This window comes from Zychaea mexicana (genome assembly GCF_025766255.1).
Source record: "Zychaea mexicana strain RSA 1403 chromosome Unknown BDB00scaffold_104, whole genome shotgun sequence".
Taxonomy (NCBI): Eukaryota; Fungi; Mucoromycota; class Mucoromycetes; order Mucorales; family Lichtheimiaceae; genus Zychaea; species Zychaea mexicana.
In genome coordinates this window covers 12,086-31,927 of record NW_026516767.1, presented here as the reverse complement: position 1 = coordinate 31,927, position 19,842 = coordinate 12,086, and the positions used below count along the sequence as shown (strand labels likewise).

At 43.1% G+C, this 19,842-nt stretch overlaps 7 protein-coding genes across 7 annotated transcripts; 3 read left to right on the top strand and 4 right to left on the bottom strand.

Annotated features, from left to right (window-relative positions):
- Positions 1-144: 144 nt before the first annotated feature.
- BDB00DRAFT_877203 (uncharacterized protein) lies at positions 145-1,560 on the bottom strand (the record flags this gene model as incomplete). Its single annotated transcript, XM_053127583.1, has 1 exon — positions 145-1,560. One exon carries the CDS (start codon positions 1,558-1,560, stop codon positions 145-147), a length of 1,416 nt encoding a protein of 471 aa, XP_052974893.1.
- A 586-nt stretch (positions 1,561-2,146) lies between these two features.
- Positions 2,147-4,059, bottom strand: BDB00DRAFT_847170 (chorismate synthase). The gene is made up of 4 exons (XM_053125209.1): positions 3,795-4,059; positions 3,234-3,692; positions 2,678-3,144; positions 2,147-2,584 (listed from the first exon to the last, which is right to left on the bottom strand). Exons 1-4 carry the CDS (start codon positions 3,960-3,962, stop codon positions 2,485-2,487), a joined length of 1,194 nt encoding a protein of 397 aa, XP_052974892.1. The 5' UTR covers positions 3,963-4,059; the 3' UTR covers positions 2,147-2,484.
- A 979-nt stretch (positions 4,060-5,038) lies between these two features.
- BDB00DRAFT_942147 (uncharacterized protein) lies at positions 5,039-6,930 on the top strand (the record flags this gene model as incomplete). Its single annotated transcript, XM_053129392.1, has 3 exons — positions 5,039-5,137; positions 5,234-6,795; positions 6,885-6,930. The coding sequence occupies exons 2-3, from the start codon at positions 5,240-5,242 to the stop codon at positions 6,928-6,930; spliced, it is 1,602 nt and encodes a 533-aa protein (XP_052974891.1). The 5' UTR covers positions 5,039-5,137; positions 5,234-5,239.
- Positions 6,931-7,324: 394 nt separating this feature from the next.
- BDB00DRAFT_942146 (uncharacterized protein) lies at positions 7,325-9,420 on the top strand. Its single transcript, XM_053129391.1, has 2 exons — positions 7,325-7,508; positions 7,589-9,420. Exon 2 carries the CDS (start codon positions 7,601-7,603, stop codon positions 9,407-9,409), a length of 1,809 nt encoding a protein of 602 aa, XP_052974890.1. The 5' UTR covers positions 7,325-7,508; positions 7,589-7,600; the 3' UTR covers positions 9,410-9,420.
- Positions 9,421-10,233: 813 nt separating this feature from the next.
- On the top strand, positions 10,234-11,605 carry BDB00DRAFT_887247 (uncharacterized protein; the record flags this gene model as incomplete). Its single annotated transcript, XM_053128437.1, has 2 exons — positions 10,234-11,214; positions 11,565-11,605. The coding sequence occupies exons 1-2, from the start codon at positions 10,293-10,295 to the stop codon at positions 11,603-11,605; spliced, it is 963 nt and encodes a 320-aa protein (XP_052974889.1). The 5' UTR covers positions 10,234-10,292.
- Positions 11,606-12,799: 1,194 nt separating this feature from the next.
- BDB00DRAFT_932553 (transmembrane amino acid transporter protein-domain-containing protein) lies at positions 12,800-14,574 on the bottom strand (the record flags this gene model as incomplete). Its single annotated transcript, XM_053129087.1, has 4 exons — positions 12,800-13,803; positions 13,892-14,084; positions 14,175-14,362; positions 14,520-14,574. 4 exons carry the CDS (start codon positions 14,572-14,574, stop codon positions 12,935-12,937), a joined length of 1,305 nt encoding a protein of 434 aa, XP_052974888.1. The 3' UTR covers positions 12,800-12,934.
- A 3,082-nt stretch (positions 14,575-17,656) lies between these two features.
- BDB00DRAFT_847161 (uncharacterized protein) lies at positions 17,657-19,754 on the bottom strand. The gene is made up of 3 exons (XM_053125208.1): positions 18,858-19,754; positions 18,715-18,783; positions 17,657-18,519 (listed from the first exon to the last, which is right to left on the bottom strand). Exons 1-3 carry the CDS (start codon positions 19,670-19,672, stop codon positions 17,829-17,831), a joined length of 1,575 nt encoding a protein of 524 aa, XP_052974887.1. The 5' UTR covers positions 19,673-19,754; the 3' UTR covers positions 17,657-17,828.
- Between the last annotated feature and the right edge of the window lie 88 nt (positions 19,755-19,842).

Genomic DNA, 19,842 nt, shown 5'->3' with positions numbered 1-19,842 from the left:
CAAAGATTTATCCACCCGAAACGGTTTGTTTTCTTTTGTTTTCCCTTTAAGAAAAATGTCATAAAAACAACAACAAAATAAAACATATTTATATAATTTTATAACAGAACAATCAGGGGTAAAAAGAAAGAACGTTCCGCTTTATCACCATGCCAAACAAGTCAAAGTAACATGATCCAATCTTCGCCACTTGCCATTCATGGCGGCCTCCAAGTCTTTATCTGTAGCAATCAACAACACTATGCCTTGTTGTATTATCCGATGCTGACGGTTTAATGAGAGTGTGTTTTTGTGTTGTTGCTGCTGCTGCAGAGACAATGGAGGTAAGGGTGGCGGTAAAAAGTTGCTGGCTTTGGAGAAAAACGTCAGATATCTTGCAGAGGTCAATGCCATGAGCGTATCCTGATCCAACCATGGTTCTGAACAGTTCAGTGTCAAAGTATATAACGCCCCTTGTCGATCCGATCGACTGACATGATGGTATGCGAGCACAGAAGGTGTAGGCAATGGATCCAGGTTGCGCTGCGTTAATTCTCGATCAAGGGCGCTGCGTAACTCGTGGAGCATGGATCGACGATGAATACGGACGGTGATAAATACGCGCGGGCTCAGGAACAGAAAGATCTGGATCGTGCTGCCGTTCAAGCTATGGACAGTGGTGGGTGGCGATACTACAAGTGTTGCTGCTTGGGATTTTAAATCAATAGATGAAGAAACTGCTGTCATGCTCCCTCCTGTTCCGCCTTCTCCTATTGTTTGTCCTTTGTCGTCGTCGTTGTCGTGAAGAGGGTTGTCATTTCGTAGGAAAGAGGATCCATATCGTGGTTCTGCTGTTTTCATCTTCGTCAACGGTGCACCCATTACATTTATATCGGTATTGCTGTTACCCTCATCATCATTATTCAACAGCCATCGACGACGGCAACGACGTAAGGTTGGTGGTGTTGGTGGTAATGTCTTGGTATAATGATAGTACCGATAAGGCTGGTAGTTGAGAAATCGCAACACGATAAAAGACTGGCTGACCTCGAGCGGCATCGTAGTAAACAGCCGCGACAAATAGCAATCGATGTGTTGTTGCTGCCATTTTCTTTTGGCTCGCTTGTTTGCCAACCAGTATATCTCTTGGGTTGAATGATAACTTCTCAAATTGGGTAGAGTTGTTATGGTCGGTGCTGTAGTAGCAGCAGTTTTGGTGATAGTGGTTTCATTATGAGATAATGATGATGATGAGGAAGTGCATATCTTTTCGCACAATTGGTCGGTGTAAGAATCAACCCGTCGTCGGCTATTGACGGTACCGTTATTGCTGCCGTTACCGTTATGGTGATGGTTGTGATGCTGAAGGTGCGCTATTCCGCTGGGCGTTGTTTGTGATCGAACGATAGCTGTAGTATACGCATTGTCCAACTGTGCATCGAGTCGTAGGAAATCGTCGTACCGTCTGTACATCCTATAAACAGGCTCGTTTGTTGGGAACACTTGAAGCTGGAACCAAGTTTCTTTGCCGCGGCATTCATATGAACGCACGGATGCATTACGTATAAAATGATAACTCATAATGTGCTGATGGCAAGAAACAAGTTGAGATAAAAGAAGTTAAAGAAAGGATATCAGCAAGAAGTAGTTAGTGGTGGGTAGTACTAGTGATGCGTGTTTGTCCAAAAAAAAAGAACACGACGTATAAATTGGGTGATGATGAGTTCCTAATAATTTGCATTCCAAAGCAACAAGGGAAAGAAAAAAGGAGGCTCTGTCCCCAAAGAGGTGTTTTTTTGGTGCTCATAGCAATGTCGTCGTTCGATCCAAAAGGTTGCGCAGTTCTCGATCCTCTCATTCCCGACTCTATAGAAGAGAAGGGAATGAAGGATTGAGTCGATGATCGCTCTTTCCTTCATGAAAATGCTATATATAGTTCATATTATCCGTTATGTGATTGGAGTGCATATACGCAGGCAACTCTATTACTGAGTATGATGCGAATAGTTGTGCATGGTACTGAAGAAGAGGAATATTACAAACATACAACAGATATCTGTACTCTGAGAGATTACACATGCCACCTTAGGTACACACATACATTGAGCACTGACAGCTGGCAAAAGGCATGATCCCTCCCCTTCCCCTCCCTCTGGAAATGCATGCAGACCCTTTTATTTACCAAAATAGTCAAATTACAGCACTTTAATTTTGTTAAGGTATGCTCTATCCACCCCCTCATTCCCATTTTCATTCTGACTTTTGAGTTGTGCATACAATGAGGGTGGCAACGCCAAATCTATACACTTTGCTCTCATTACTAATAGTCCCACTAATAGCAAACTTTTTTTATGCTAAACTGTACAGGAATATCAAATACGATGTTCTATTGTTTTTTTTTTGAAGAAGAATGCTTTTAACTTTTTAAACAATGATGCTCAAATAATAATAAGATTGTAAGATGTCTAATATACACGAATCATCCCACACTCACTAAGTAATAGTTTACTGAGTAGCTGGTGCCTTGCCGAGAAGCGAATGGTGGATATCAACAGATGGCAGGCGCGACAATGCGGCCTTGCGAGAATCTTGTTGAAGGGCAGCGCTGTAATGATAAAAGCACATGTTTAGCAGGCTTTCTCTCTATCTCTCTCTAAACCCCTTACCATGCAAAACATCAAACAAAAACAAAACTCACTCCATGATGACAAGCGAGGCCATGGCTTCAACAATAGGTACGGCTCTAGAAACAACGCATGGATCGTGGCGACCACGGGCTGCCAAGGTACCAAAGACACCGTCATACGAAGTAGTCTGCTGGTCCCGGGAAATCGTAGCTGGGGGCTTGAATGCGACACGGAAGTAAATGTTTTCACCGTTAGAGATACCGCCCTGAACACCACCAGAGTAGTTTGTTTTGGTACCGAAACGGCCGCTTTCCAGATGGATGAAGGGATCGTTATGGACATGGCCAGACATACGCGTGCCGTTGAAACCGGAGCCAAACTCAAAACCTTTGGTGGCAGGGATAGATAACATGGCATGTGCCAAAAGAGCCTCCAACTTGTCAAAACAAGGCTCACCAAGACCAATAGGGCAGTTACGGATCACACAAGTGACAGTACCACCGATTGAGTCCTTTTCCTCTGACTTCTTTGTGATCACCTATATCGTATAGAACGAATTGCTTATGCTTTAGCTTTTCCACCCTTACTTTTGAAACCAAATTACCTGCTAAAATGCTTATGTTTTACCTCCTTCATGGCTTCAGCAGTAGTGGCGTCGGGACAGCGAGTAATGTCAGCATCAACGTTTTCGCGCGAGATGGTATTTAAGAAGTCGTAAAACTCGGGTTTGACGGACTCGGTATCTTCCAATTCATGGATAAAAGGCATAGCCACCTTGCCAACGCTAGAAACGAAAGCAACGATCTCGACATTATAAGCCTGCTTGAGGTACTTTTCGGCGATAGCACCTGCAGCTACACGGCCAATTGTTTCACGAGCAGAAGCACGACCGCCACCAGACGAAGCCTTGACACTGTATTTTTCGAGATATGTATAATCGGCGTGCGAAGGTCGAGGGTAAATGTCGGTTTCGCTGTAATCGTGTGGACGTTGATCCAAGTTGGGTACTTGAAGACCGATGGGTGTACCGAGGGTAATTCCAAACTCTGTACCAGACATGATTGTCACCTTGTCTTTCTCATTGCGCTACAAATGTTCACAAACCCAAATGGTGCGCATTAGAGAAAAAAGAAGTTGTCATAATACATATATCAAAAGAGTCAGTGAAGAAGGTTATAGTATCCATACAGGTGTTGTCAACTTGCTTTGACCGGGTCTTCTGCGTGACAGCTGAGGCTGGATATCGTCTTCAGTCAATTGCATTCCAGGTGGGACACCATCGACAATGGCGCCGACACCCTTGCAGTGGGATTCGCCATAGGTTGTAACACGGAAGAGTTTGCCAAAGCTGCTCATAGTTTTAGTTTTAATAAAGACGAAAAGAGAGAAAGAGGGGGTGGGGAGGAGAAGGAAATCTGTCAGAACAAAGCAGACAGTAAAGGTTGGTTGGTTGTCGGATAAAAATCTCCAGACCCAGCCGATCAGTTTTATCAGTTGAGAAAAAAGATCGGCAGTCACCATTCAATGAGAAGTATCGTGAGTCATTGGCGTCCGTGCATAATCATCGAGGGCTTACCCCTTATTGCAAGAGCTTTAGTTTTATGCAAAAAAGAAAAAACAAATTCGGCTATGCTCCACATGTACATTACTCAATCATATAGTAGGTCACACTCGGCCTCCAAAAAAAAAAAAATCTTTTATATAAAGATATGAGCCCGGCTGGAAAACAGCACGCAATTGATTAGGTTTTTGGCTTCCTTTTTCTCTACTCAGACTTGACTTGATAATCGGATCATTGGCGTCTGGCTATCATCTGATTGATACAGTAGATTTTCGTTATTATGATAGCATTAATTCTCAAACTCTGAGTGAATTAAGTGAGGTTGATAGTTAGCGAAAACTAGTGCTCTCTGCTGTTCTTGTCTGTTTGGTAGCTCCGAAAAAAACTGAAGGTTAACAAGTGTGAAATTGAAGGGGTAGACTGTATACCTATCACTGTATGCAACTGAAAAATTAGCCGACTCTTCTACCAAAAAATAGTTAATGCGCGCCTTGCTGTTATATGAAATATATGATGTGGAGGATTCATATATCAACAAAAGTACTGTAATAAGCTTTGCCACTTACGTATAGCACGACAATTACTGGCGTGAGTTACATAGCATGCCGGGATGCTTCGGATGATATTTGATAGTCCCCTTTGATCCTCTGTACTGTACATGATCAAGACAGGTTGTGAGACACTACATCGTTTGCGGTATATATGTTACTGTTGTGTCTGTTTCTCAATGGACACTCTAATGTTACACACCAAGAAGAGTGGTACAGTACATAAAAGAAGTATTTTAACTCTGGTGGGCTTAGAGTCCGTGATCGTATCACATAAATCCAAGAAAAAGAAGTCAGTACAAGAAGTGCGGAAAGTACTTCTCCTCTGTTTCCCTCGTTTCCTTTCGCTGTTCCTTTTCGTTAATACATAGTTGTTTTGCTCCAAGCGGTTTCCCTATCAAATTTGAGGGCTTTATTACTAGGTAATGCAACAAGTACCTTCATATTCGTCAAGAATTGATACGGTTGTAAATGCTTCAGCCTTCAAATGCATATGATTAACGCATCGTATATAACAGAGAACAATGTATATCACGTACGAAGTTGAGCAAAGCTGCCACGTATCTCCCTTTTTTGGCTCCTTCCAGTATTGCGAGAAGCCCGACTTGAAGAAATCGCAAACGCTTTCCACACCGCCAAAATCCGATTTCATGCCTACCTGGCTGGTTCGCGTGTCTGATATGAGCGTGGTCAGAGGCAGCACCGTGACAGACGAAGGATATTGCACGGTCTCATATTCCTGGAGCTGGTCTGGCAATATGATTCTTGACAAGAAAAATAGCAAAGCGGAACGAGATGATCAAGGGAAGCACAAGATTATCTACCCAGCCATGACTGTACGACAAGATGAGCCAACGGGACGGGAAGGAATACATATACCTGGCCACACAAAATATGTAAAATTCGAAGCAGTTGTCCAGCAAGTATGCATGGACTTTGGAGTCAAGTATGTCTGGTTCGATCAGATGTGCATCAACCAAGGCAACAAAGAGGAGAAGCTGCGAGAAATACGACAGATGCACCGAATTTACAGCAATGCCTACTGCACCGTCGTTCTGATTCCTGAACTTCACACCAAGTCTGCAAAAGAAATACATGAGATGGGCCTAAACGATAACCTGTATATTGCCGACCTAGAGGAATTCTATACATCTGAATGGGTCAAACGGTTATGGACTTTTGAGGAAGCCTTGCTGTCGCCAAAAATGCTTTTTGTGGGCCGAAACATGCATATGTGGTCGTCTACAGTACCGGAAAACGATTCATTTCTGAATCTCCTTTGTCAAGAGAAGAAGCGATTGCCACCGTCGCAGCAGCAGCAACGAGGATACAATGTCAGCACTGTTTTATACCATGCACATTTGCGCACCAGTACCAAGGAACACGACCGAGCATTTGCACTTGCCAATTTGTTTCCTCACATTATGGATGGTATTAGCGTTAGCTATGACCAGCCAGTACTCGACCTCATGGTTGAATTTTACGGCCACTTAGCAATGATGGATCTCTCAATTCTGTGCTTCAATAAATGCACCGACAGCTACAAGGAGCGCGGGATAGAGAACATGAGCCAAATTTCCTGCGACACTACTGTGGAAGAGCACCACGATATTCCAATTAAACAACATGACCTTCCGTCTTGGACTGGCATCAATGGGGAGCATCTACGGATTGACCTAGGACCTGACGCCCCTGCTGATCATTTACAAACGACGTTTTCGAATTACAACATAACCGGAAGATTTATGAATATCACTTGTATGGGATTAACTTCCATAAACGACAACAAATCCGACACCCACAGCGATGAATTTACCCTCTGCCACGACGACCTTTTGACTATGCCTGATTCTCGAGATTATAGCGTCAACAAAGTTATCACCCAAAATTTCGAACTTGCGATTTCCGTGCGACTACCCGGTCAAAGCGAGGACAGAATAGTGGGTCTCCGAGTAACCTTTACTTCAAATGAAGCCAATATTATCAAGCAAGGCTCAGAGTACCTTCGATTACTCTCGCACTTTGTACCCATAAACAAGAAAAAGTTGCTCTGGCACCCTATACGTAGTGCAAGCAAAACGTATATTTGGTTTGAATTTCATTTGACGGAGCAAGACTGTGTCGGCACAGAATATGTTATACTCTCTGAAGTGCTCTTCAATACTATAGATACAGACGTGAAGCACTGTCCTGTGATCAAAAAAGATCGGGATGATGGCTATTATAAAGCTATTGGTACTTGTAGCATAAGAAACCATGATCATCTTTTCTCTGATTACATTGTACCTAGAAAGACTTATATAATTAAATAAATCACAGTTGCAAATAGCTTGTATAAGAATAGAGTGATTTGACATCAATGTTTCTCTAGCGCACACTAATATGTTTGTTTCAAGTGGTTGTTCGTGTCACGAAATAGCATTTATAAGTTTGCTCGAGTTAGGATGTACAACGCCAGGATAATAGCTTAGGACACTGGCGTTACACGTATGGGAAAACTGTTAGCGCTCCTCTTGAACAAGCCACTGCTGTATAAACAATTTTATAGTACACATACGCATATACAATGTGCTACAAATGAAACAATAGTAGACCATCGACCGTTTTTTCTTTTCGCCTTCTTCTCCCCAGTGTTTTATCTGGTAGATTAGAATACTCCAGTGTACTTACTGCACTATCTTCCTATTCTGTTTTATTTTTTTACTTTCAACCATTGGCGCAAACGCTCTATCTTTTGAGAACGCGTTTCACGACGCACCACTGCAGTCCGCATCAGTTATAGTAAGATAAAAGGTTAACGGCAAGAATATTCCTCCTATTTTTTCTGCTTCTGCTTCAGCAAGAAGAAGGACTTATAAATGGTATTCTTATAGCCACATTAGCATATGTATATTACATACGAGGTTAAACAAAGCTGTCATGAATCCCCGTTTTTCGGATCGTTTCAATATTGCGGGAGGCCACAGACCCAAAAATCTCAAAGGCTTTCCGCGCCCCCAAAATCCGATTTCATGCCCACCTGGCTTATTCGTGTGTCTGACATGACTGTAGTAAAAGGCGACACAGTAGCGAACGAAGGATATTGCGCAATTTCGTACTCCTGGAACTGGTCTGGCGACATGGTTATAAGCAAGGATCGTAGTGGTAGCAAGATGGTACGACATGACCAAGAGAAGCACAAGATTATTTATCCGGCCAGGACTATACGACGAAATCCAAGAGGCAGGAAACATATCCCTCGTCAGACCAAGTTTGTAAAGTTCGAAGCGATCGTCCAACAGATATGCAAAGATTTTGGAATCAAGCACATCTGGTTCGACCAAATGTGCATAAACCAAAACGACAAAGAAGAGAAGCAACGCGAAATACGACAGATGCATCGAATTTACAAGCATGCCTACTGCACCGTCGTCCTGGTTCCGGAACTTCACGCCGGGTCCGCAAGGACAAAGCACAACATGAATCTGAATGATTGGCGATATATCACTGATTTGGAGGACTTATATACATCTGAATGGGTCAAGCGGCTATGGACTTTTGAGGAAGCATTATTGTCGCCCAGGATTCTTTTTGTTGGACGAAACGTGCACATGTGGTGGTTCACAGTTCCAAAGAACGATGTATACTTGAAGCTATTTTGTCAAGAAACGAAGCGATTACGGGATAACCGACAACAGCACCATCTAGAACGACGAGTGTACGATGTCAGCACAGTTTTGTACCATGCACATTTGCGCATTAGTACCAAGGAACACGACCGAGCTTTTGCGCTTGCCAATCTATTTCCTCACATTTTAGACCGTATCAATATCAACTACGACCAACCTGTACTCGATCTGTTGATAGACTTTTACGGCCATTTGGCGGACATAGATATTTCTATTCTCTGTTTCGGCGCACGTGGCGCCAATTACAAAATGCCTACAGTTGCAGACAACAATGAATACCGCGACAAGAAACAACATTACAATCTTCCTATACAAAAGCATAACCTCCCTTCATGGACCGGGGCAGCCGGGCAGCATATATTACGCGAAGAAGGATACGACGAGGAAGCCCCTGTTGGTCATTTGGAGACCGCGTTCAAGAACTACACAATTGATGGGAGATACATGCATGTACACTGTCTATGGCTTACTGCTGCAACGAATGGTTATGAATGTGTTAACAAAGACAACGATGACGGCGCATTCACACTTGTTGAAGACGACCTGCCGCCTATACCCGTTATTGAGGATAATAATGGTGGCAATGATGCGTTCGCTCCAACATTTCTGCTTGCGATTCTTGTCCAACTGCCAGGCCACAGCAATAAGAGAATAGTGGGGCTTGAGGTGACAAGTGAACCGATCAGCAGAGATTACACGCTACGTCGTGCCTCTGAACAGCTACGAATGCTATCTCACTTTATGCCGGTGAGCAAGAATGCCTTACTCTGGCATCAAGTTGGTCCAGCCCCACCCAAACCATACACTTGGTTTGCTTTCAACCTTACGGAAACGGTATCTGCCAACGAAGAGTACGTTATACTCTCAGAAATCGAATTTGGTACGGATCTTCCCCAGACCAAGTTTTGCCCAGTCATAAAAAAGAATGCAAGTTGTTACAAGGCTATCGGTGTTTGTACCATAGGAAATTACGATCATCTTTTTTCTGGTTACACTGTACCTAGACAGACTTACATAATTGAATAAACCACCATAACATACTACAGATGTTGGTTAGTTACTAACATAAGATAATACTTTATACTCTTTGATACTTCGTGTCATCAATTGTCATTACTGTCATGAATTACTTCAGCACAAAGTAACCATACCTTAGCAGAAACCCTTGGGCATGGACAAAAGACGCACAATCTGTAACGTTACACATCTGGGAAGGCAGTAATACAATTTAAAGTGCTTGGTGTTGGCTTGGCTCAAAAAGTCATGCGTATTAACTATAAAGTACACATAGTTTTGCTGCATTCCAAAAAGTGGGAAACAACGGCCTGACTCTTTATTTTTCGTATTTTTTTATTCTTTAAACACCAGTGCTATCAACAGATCCAAGTACAAGCATTGTATCTGGTAGCCTCTGCAGAATCTATTATACCTGACTCCTTTTCATCACTTCCTGGCTGTTTTGGTCTTCTTACAAACAGCTGCAACGTTGTTATTAACGCCATTCAGCAATTACCAGTATCACTGCTGGCCATAGTTACCTCAGTAAGATTAAAACGTTACGGTAATGGTTCGCGTTCAATTATATCTCGCCTTCACGCTCTAGTAGCAAGAGCATTGTCTTCACGTACTCATTTAAAGAGATGTAGTATTACTGTAAGGTAATAAGAGTAGAAAAATGTATATCACGTACGAAATCAAACAAAGCTGCCACGTTTCCCCGTTTTTCGGTACGTTCCAATATTGCGGGAGGCCACAGACCCAAAAATCTCAAAGGCTTTCCGCGCCCCCAAAATCCGATTTTATGCCCACCTGGCTTGTTCGCGTGTCTGACATGACCGTGGTAAAAGGCGACACAGTAGCGAACGTAGGATATTGCGCAATTTCGTACTCCTGGAACTGGTCTGGCGACATGGTGATAAGCAAGGATCGTAGTGGTAGCAAGATGGTACGACATGACCAAGAGAAGCACAAGATTATTTATCCGGCCAGGACCATACGACGGAATCCAAGAGGCAGGAAACATATCCCTCGTCAAACCAAATTTGTAAAGTTTGAAGCGATCGTCCAACAGATATGCAAGGATTTTGGAATCAAGTACATCTGGTTCGACCAAATGTGCATAAACCAAAACGACAAAGAAGAGAAGTTACGCGAAATACGGCAGATGCATCGAATTTACAAGCATGCCTACTGCACTGTCGTCCTGGTTCCGGAACTTCACGTCGAGTCCGCAAAAGCAAAGTTCAGCATGATTCTGAAACATTGGCGTTATATCACTGATCTGGATGCCCTGTATACTTCTGAGTGGATCACACGATTATGGACTTTAGAGGAAGCATTAATGTCGCCAAGAATGCTTTTTGTTGGACGAAACGTGCACATGTGGTGGTTCACAGTTCCAAAGGACAATTTAGACTTGAAGCTATTCTGTCAAGAAACGAAACGATTACGGGATAACAGACAACAGCACCATCTTCAACGACGCGATTACGATGTCAGCACAGTTTTGTACCATGCCCATTTGCGCATTAGTACCAAGGAACACGACCGAGCGTTTGCGCTTGCCAATTTATTTCCTCACATTTTAGACCGTATCGATATCAACTACGACCAACCTGTACTCGATCTGTTGATAGACTTGTACGGCCATTTGGCGAACATGGATATCTCTATTCTCCGTTTCGGCAAACGCAGCGCCAGTTACATGTTGCCTACAGATGCAGACAACAATGAATCCCGCGACAAGAAACAACATTACGATATTCCTATACAAAAGCATGACCTTCCTTCATGGACTGGGGCAGCCGGGCAACATAAGCCACGAGAACAAGGTCATTTGGGGACTGCGTTCAATAACTACACAATTGATGGGAGATACATGCATGTACACTGTCTATGGCTTACTGCTGCTACGAATGGTTATGAATGTGCTAACAAAAACGACGATGACGGCGCATTCACACTTGTTAAAGACGACCTGCCGCCTATACCCGTTATTGAGGATAATAATGGTGGCAATGATGCATTCGCTCCAACATATCTGCTTGCGATTCTTGTCCAACTGCCAGGCCACAGCAATAAGAGAATAGTGGGGCTTGGGTCGGCGAAACGGATCTGCAGGCTTGAGGCGACAAGTGAACCGATCAACTGGAGTTACACACTACATCATGCCTCTGAACAGCTACGAATGCTATCCCACTTTATGCCGGTGAGCAAAAATGACTTAATCTGGCATCAAGTTGGTCCAGCCCCACCCAAACCACATACTTCGTTTAACTTCGACCTTACGGAAACGGTATCTGCCAACGAAGAGTACGTTATACTTTCAGAAATCAAATTTGGTACGAATGAGCACTTTTTATGCCCAGTCATAAAAAAGAATGCAAGTTATTACAAGGCTATCGGTGTTTGTGATATACAGAATCACGATCATCTTTTTTCTGATTACACTGTACCTAGACAGACATTTATCATAAATTAATTAAGTTATCAGCGTATAATCTGCTGACATTACGCGCGCCAGAGGGTGGTAGATCAAATAGTTCCGCTTGAGGTCGGAATAGCCTTTGTATCATATGTGTGTACCATGCACATTGTGTACCGTTATTTAGTTTAATTGTTTGTTGTATATATTCATTGGCACCGACATATCCGTATCGGAAACAAACCTTTGATTCTTATATACACAGTAAAATCAGCCCCTATGAACGTACCTGCTAAACCATTGACCACCAGATTGCTTATGTTTATACACAACTGCTAGTTTTTGCTGCTTCATGGTTGTAGATTGTCGTTTTTTGGAGATTAATATTATTGAGGGTGGCACTCCCTCAATGATGCGCTTAGAGCCCAGTGCAATCATATCAGCTGCATAATGGGGCGGGTTGACATCTGAAAGATGAAATGAAGGATAGTATAACTTTTTGGGAGTTCATCAGCAATTAAATTAATACATAGTGACTCAACACGCAACTCTGGGGCTTCTCCTGATGAGCTCTCCATATAGTATCATAAGTAATCTATTTGCCAGACCCCATTAAGGGAACTACAATTCAGAATAGCGATGGGAATTACGTCTCATTGCTTATATCACTATTATAGCGGGCGACTATTGTATTAATTTGTTTTGTGCTTTTGGCCCTCGACATTAGTATATGTGGCAAGCCTATGACCAGGGTTACCGAATCGACGGCAGGTTTTACAGTGCCATGTACGAGTTTTCCCATCCAATCGATTCCGTCCGTTTTACTCGGTGGGTACTAGTAGTGAAGTAAAACATCCAGAGCATGTCTTTTAAGGCATCATTGAAGTTGTTGTTATCTGTTGTATATTTTTGTTTGGTTTATTGTTCTTTTATCGTACAAGGGAAAATATAGCAGAAATAATTATGATTAGATACAATGTACATGGTATTTACAATCGTGTTCCTTTTAAGAAAAGAAGAGTGGTTTTGGGTGATTTTGATGACGATTGGGGCGGGGGTGGGGTGGGGTGGGGAAGTGTATGGAAAACAAAGTAGTAGAAAAGGCAGGACGAAAAGTAAGGAAAGATTTAAGCATCATTCTTGAAAGCGGCGATAAGGTCTTCAATGGCAAACCAGCTGCCAAAGACAAGACCGACGACGCCGAACAACAAGATCAAAAAGTTCCATGCAAGTTCATAGATGGGCTTGGATTTGAAACCTGTGAGTCTCCAGTAACAGACGATTGGAATGATGAAAATAGTGGTACAGTAGCCGAAAGCGCCAAAGAGAGCCATCAACAAGTCAAAATAGGGGACGACGCAGCCAATGACGCAGCAAAAGACGATGGTCAAGGCACGGAAAGCAGCACGGAAGATGAACTCACGAACACGGCCCCATCGTTCGACGGTAATGTTCAACATGCTTTCACATTCCAAGGTAAACGACATTAAAAAGATAGGTGCAGAGACTGTGACGTTGACGGTCATCAAGACGATAGCGATAATGCGAGGAACACCACCGGGGATGCTATAGTAGATTGGGTTTTGGACAGAGTCTCCATAGACATAGTAACCAGGAATAGCAATGAAAATATAAAGCATGGCACACGTGGAGACACCGCCAGCAACAACGCGATTCCAGTGTTGAGGTTTCTTCATGGATGCTTCAACGCTAGGATAGACGACATTACCACCTAAGCTGAATGCAATCGTGGACAAGGCGGCAGGGTAACCTTCCCAAATAATGTTGTGGTGCGTAACGCCAGTTACATTGGGACGGTCGATAGCAGCCACAACGACACAAATAACAGATGTGACCAAGATCGCAACGGAGCCGACTAGACTGGTCCATCCCATGTCTTTCATGCTCTTGAAAAAGATATATGGGATTGCAACAAATGCAGAAAAGACGATGGTCCATGGAATTTGACCGATTTCTGCGACGGTTCCTCTACATACTATAGACACAGATTGTTTGTTAGCAAAATTGAAATAGAATGGCAGTGGATAGCGTGTGTAAATCGTACAAGGTAATGAGATGCTTACATTCGTTCATGTTGGAGCCGCAGAGTACCAAATACAAGACAGGCGTACCGAGCACGATCCAGGTTTGGAAGAAGAAGCACACGCAGGCACCGATTTTACCAAAGGCATCTTGAGCCACGGCAGTGAGGGTGGGGAGACGAGTTTGTTGTTTACGAGGGTGGTATAGACTTTTGATCAAAACGATGGAGCAGTACTATTTCATATATATATCATCATTGGATTAGAAACGAAATGCTTCTGCTTTATATAAGATCTTAAGGAACAAAAAAAAAAGAACACTTACGATGGCCATCCACCACGCAACTAGCAGCAAGGCTACTGCGCCCCAGCCTCCTTTGCTCAGGGCCTGGGACAGACCCAGCATACCAGTACCACAGACACAGCATACGATATTCCAGTAAGCGTGCACAGAGCTACCAGCATTGGATCGATCACAATCAAAAGCGTTACCGAATCTACCTTTCTCGGTATCTAGATTAGGGCCGGGCAAGATGGGAAGAATGATTAGTATAAGGTACTTTTATGATTATAAGGGTTGTGTTTGTGCGTGGGAGAGTTTCTATATAGGGCTGTTTTATTTTGTAATGCTGCTAATGAAGTATGGAGGAAGATGATGATGGTGTAGTACCTATGGATAACGTGGAGTTTCTATCCGACGACGAATATTCGACTTTTTTTTCCATTTTTGTTTCAAAGTATAAAGAGTGATGAAGGAAAAGGATGAAGGGGAGAAAAAGCGTCTTTTATATATATATATACCCTCTCCCCTTCCTCCGCTGAACCCCAGTTGACGTTGTTCCACCTCACTGGAACAGCCCATCCCAAAAGCTATAGAAGAGATGTTGTTGCGCTCCGACGTAAAAAAGAAACAGCGGGGCCTGACTAGAGTGGATGTCATCTCCTGCTATATGAAACACACGCGTACATATGGAAAACCAGGACAACAAAGAGCATATATCAATCACTTCGTATAACCCCGGAGTCCGGATTGGCACTGACACAAATAAGCCAATGACAGTGGTGCGTTTTTGGGTTTCAGACAGCCAGAAGGGTAACCGGCAAGCTATTTCCGATGTTTCTGTGGAGGACACTGGGTGTGTCGTTATGTTGATTGGTCCCTCATTTCCTTTTTTTCCTTTGAGTCGTCGTTAGTCCGCACATGCACCCTAATTTTTTCTTAGAGCATGTGACCCTAGTTTCCCCATATATTACCGGGATTTTAAACTCTTTGTTTTATGTGACGATAAGATTTATGTCATGTATCAGCACCGTTGGAGCACGGACGACGCTTTTCTCTTGCTCTTACCAATTATAAGATAATGGGCTATATGCTAGGTCTGACAGAAAGTGAAATGTTGCCAAGGTATAACCAGGAAAGGTTTATCTGGTGGTACTAAACGTCATCGTCTTTTGATCTTTTGCTTTACAGCAAATCGTCGGAGTGAAAAAAGAGAACATTTCCATCATCTCCACGAAGCGTTTTTTAAGGTCCTTGATCAAAAAAAGAAAGAAACCATGAAGAAAGCATTGAACGTTTTGCCTACCATCCACCCCACATTACTTGTCCCAGATCTAAACCGATTGACTTTGATCGATTTTTCCCACAATCCCTGGTATAGAAATCCAAATCACGGTCAGCTAGCAATTAGACTTATTGCTGTAACGAATGCAGAAAAGATAAGATTCGTACGCATACGATTTCTGATTACCGACTACTGAACTAGTGATGGGGGGAGAGAGAGACTATATCTTTCAGGAAAGGCTTCCAATTTATTTTTTGCTGTTCCGATTACTGATAAGACAAAGAACGAATCCCGTATCTTTTAGAACCAAATGTCTCCCCGCTATGTACACACACAGAGGGAGACACACAAAGTGATTTTTTTAAATGAAGTATGAATATGGCATGTTTGATCCACATCCACATCTGAGACACTACTATTAGGATCTTTTGCCAACAATAATTTACATGGAAATAAAAGAACGATAGAAAAAAAGTTGCCCATGTCAATCTCGTCAGTCGACGTGAGCTTTACGTAGCTAGTAGCAACGACACCGTGGTTGCTTATATAAATGGTGCTAGCTACATATACCATCCCTCCCTGGCTCAAACGTTTGTTATATTAATTCTAATATTTTCAGATTGTCTCGCTCTCTCTCTCTCTCGTCACTCAAGTATTCCCTAAGCAAATGGTGGCGGGGGTGTGTGGTTTCTGTTCTATTCCCACGGCAAGAGCAACAACCAACAATCTCACTGGTGCGTTATCGACTTAGACAACTTCAAGGGCCGATAACGTTGTGTTCCTATTGATGCGAATAAAAAATGCAACAGGCAGTGATCTTACTGATTATCGGCTCGAAAATGGGAATAAGACGCTTCTTTTGCAAGTTGTCAGTATCAAATCTCTTTAAATTTACCAGCGCATTCTTTGTTCTGCTGCTAACCTCTCCTCAATAAGACATGTATACATTTACGTGTGATTATTTTTCATAATGTCACCATCTTGGAGTTTAAATTCATATTTTATCTTCTTTTTTGAAAAGATGTGTTGACCTTGATTCCTTGCGGTACAAATACGTGGGAAGAGTATCTACAAATGAGGAATACTAGACGTATACTGGCCAAAAAGTCAAGGTTTGAGGAGAAAACTGCGGATGTTCACCACCTTTATATACTTGGATGAACAACTTATAAGAACTGTGAATAGCAAGAGTAGTCAATGATGTTTATCCTTGGCTTTTGCTGTCTGTGTACATTCTACTATACATATCGCATGTACATTGACGCTCGAGAGTGAACAATAGGCCTTATTAAGTACAATGAGCATCCCAAACATAAAGCATAGTTTGTTGCTAGTAGAAAGAAGTGTAGTAACTGACTATGTAGTATATGGTTGGTACATTAACAGAAAAGCAATGTCCACCTCATCAAAAGCACATTATTGATTGCATGACTAATATAACATTGCTTATGATAATGTGGACAGTACATATGTGCCTGCTATATGTGTAAATATACAGCCCAGTATGATAGTGACAATTTTTCTGTCGATACGCAAAGTTTTAATTGTGTGTTCATCGATTTAAGCGGTCTTCCTCGTGTATCGCTTGTTATTTGAGGCAATCGAACCTCCCCTAAATTTTTTGTATTAGAGCAAAAATAATAATCGATCGTTGTCAGCTAATTTATGGTGCAAGCGTGATAAAGTTATCTCTGCGATCTTTTGCCAACACAATTCCAACACAGAACCTTATGTATGATAAAAGATGTTACACCAAAAGCAATGAAAGCGATCAGCATTGCATATATCAGGTCTGCTCAAAAAAAGATTGCAATAGATAGTTACGACACATTGTTTGAAAAGCGGACACAACGTTTATAAAGAGTCAAGTTATTACTATATCGTCCAGAAGCTGCCGAAGAAAACTATATATATATTTTTAGGCGACTCTATGAATTACACTATACCAAATAGAGATAGGACCATGTCGTGACGCTGCTGATGTATATAATGCGTAAACGTTTGAGTAGTTTTCCCGTTCTAGCTAGAGTACAAGCTTACTTGATGTAATGTAGTATATTCTTTAACTTTATTGATATAAGTAGAAGTAATAATCTCTCGGTCTTGACAAAGCAGTGAGCAGAGAAAGAATCATGAACAGAGCAGAGAAAAGGGTGTTTGGTACGAGGAAGAAGAAGAAGGTATGTATAATAATGGGACTATGTTTTAGATGCATTAAAGAACGGCAGGCAGCTGTTCAGATGTGCGTGTGTGTGTGTGTGTGTGTGTGCCAAAGAAAGGGTTAGGGGAGGAGTAGAGCAATATGTGTAATGTGTGTTTGTATGCAAATAAAAAAGAAAAGACGCGCAAAGTAGTTGTGCTGGTGGGGTGGTGGTTGATGATGATATTGATATGCGTATTGAGTGGTTTTTTTTTTACATGATAGTGCAGTCATCTTGGTTGTTGCCGTTCTTGTTCTTTTTGGTGCCCGTTTTCTGACTACTTGAATTGCCTTGTAACCGCTGGATAGCCCGTTTATCACCATGCTCTGCTGACTTTTTGTACCACTGCATCGCCTCGTCCTGGTTCTTGGCAGCACCAATGCCAACTTCAGTGAAATAGCCGACCGCATACTCTGCCTTGGGCAGCTCCTTTTCAGCCGCGCGACGCGCCCAGACATAAGCCTCTTGGTCCGACTGTGGCAGGATACCGGGCGAGCCGACCAAGTACCAAGCCGTGAGGGCAAAGCAAGCCTCGCGATGGCCTTGTTGTGCAGCAATCGTGTAATAATGAATCGACAATGCCGGGTCCTGTACGCAATTCAGCTTGCCATACTCGTAACACTCGCCCAAACGAAATGCCGATGGCGCATAGCCAAGCTCCGCTGCTTGTGCATAAAGCGACACTGCGTACTCCAAATCCACAAACACAACGTTATCAATTCCCTTTTCATGCAACAGTGCTAGCTCATGGATCGCATGCGGATACTCGGACGTGGCTGCTTCGGCGGCTCGTTTCAGCCATTTCACGCCATCCCGTGCGTTTTTGGAAATCCCTAGTTCACCGTTGACCTCGGCTACACCGAGTCGGTACATGGCGCCTGGATGGCTCAGTGTTGCTGCTTTTCTGTAGAGTAAACAAACCGCACATTTTGAGATACGAGTCCCTTTTTTCTTGTACACTTGCGCTTCTGACTCAGACTAAAAGGCTTTAAGTCCCATCCAGGGGGGGGAGAGGGGAAGAGAAAGAGATCGTGTTTTGTATTGTTTGGGGGGGGGGACAGAGGGAAGGGGTGTCGATTAATTTTATTCTACTACATACCTGTAAAACTGGACCGCTTTGGCACTGTCTCGACGAGTACCAAGACCATCCTCATAGCACTTTGCGGCTCTGCAATGAAAAGTTGATTGATTAGATTTATATTTTTAGTAACAAGGGCGTCTCACTGAATATTGAAAACAAACCTGTACGCTGCATCGGCATGGTGATGCTTTGTTGCCTGCACAAACAACGGAAAGGCCTTGTCAAACTCATTCTTGCCCTTGCGACTGAGCAAGCCGGAAGCATACAGATTGCCCAGGTAATACTGCGACTCTGCATGGCCACGCGAGGCCAACTGCTTCAACAGCTTTTCCGCCTCTTGCAAGTACTCCCACCGTGCTGTGTCGTCGTCGGTCAAAGGCTTGGCAGCCTCCACCATAAAGATTGCAAAGTCACATTGGATATCCGGGCTGTTTGTCTTTTTCGCATTCTCTCGATACATGTTGATCGTTTGCTGGTAGGACAAGAGCGAGGCTTTGCTGCCCGGTTTCAGGTGCGAATGGTCCAAGAGTTGATCATTGACCGATCCAGCGTCCACGACCGAACTTGCTCGTGTACTACCTCCTGTGGGTGTGGGTGATCTTGGCTGTCCTGGTTGTTGTTGCTGTTGTCGTTTCTGTTGCTGCTGTTGCTGTTGCTGTTGCTGTTGTGGGTAAAGACCTCCTACTTCTCCTGGGATAGGCAACGAGTTGTATGAACCAGTGCTTCCGGTGGATGAATAGATGGAATGAGCAGGTTGCTGCGGTTGTTGATTGCTCATGACTTTGTAAGGCAAAGGATCTAAATGCTTGGGTGGTGGTGGTGGTAGGTTGTTTCGCTGCTTTTGCTGGTGGTGGTGGTGGTAGTCGTCGTCGTCGTTGTCTACCATGCCTACTGGCGCCTGCTTGAGCGGAAGCGGAGGCAGTGTGTGGTCTTGATTCTGGTGCGACAGATCAGTTGCTGGCGCTGATTGCATCATGACCTCCAAGTTCGCAAGTGTAAGAAGAAGAGTAAAAGAAAGAAAAAGGAAAAAAAAAGAAGAAAAATAAAAGAGGGAGAGAGAGAGAGAGTACACAAAAATAGAATCACTTGTCTGTTTTGTCTTTGGTTTCGCGTCATACTGTGCACTCACACACTCCTGACCCGACC

Coding starts and splice junctions, on each gene's coding strand:
- BDB00DRAFT_847170 (XM_053125209.1), bottom strand. CDS start 3,962: ATGAGCAGCTTTGGCAAACTCTTCCGTGTTACAACCTATGGCGAATCC. Junction 3,693..3,794: donor AAAGCAAGTTGACAACACCT/GTATGGATACTA, acceptor GAACATTTGTAG/CGCAATGAGAAAGACAAGGT. Junction 3,145..3,233: donor CTGCTGAAGCCATGAAGGAG/GTAAAACATAAG, acceptor TATACGATATAG/GTGATCACAAAGAAGTCAGA.
- BDB00DRAFT_942146 (XM_053129391.1), top strand. CDS start 7,601: ATGTATATTACATACGAGGTTAAACAAAGCTGTCATGAATCCCCGTTT.
- BDB00DRAFT_847161 (XM_053125208.1), bottom strand. CDS start 19,672: ATGATGCAATCAGCGCCAGCAACTGATCTGTCGCACCAGAATCAAGAC. Junction 18,784..18,857: donor CATGCCGATGCAGCGTACAG/GTTTGTTTTCAA, acceptor TTTTCATTGCAG/AGCCGCAAAGTGCTATGAGG. Junction 18,520..18,714: donor AAAGCGGTCCAGTTTTACAG/GTATGTAGTAGA, acceptor TTTACTCTACAG/AAAAGCAGCAACACTGAGCC.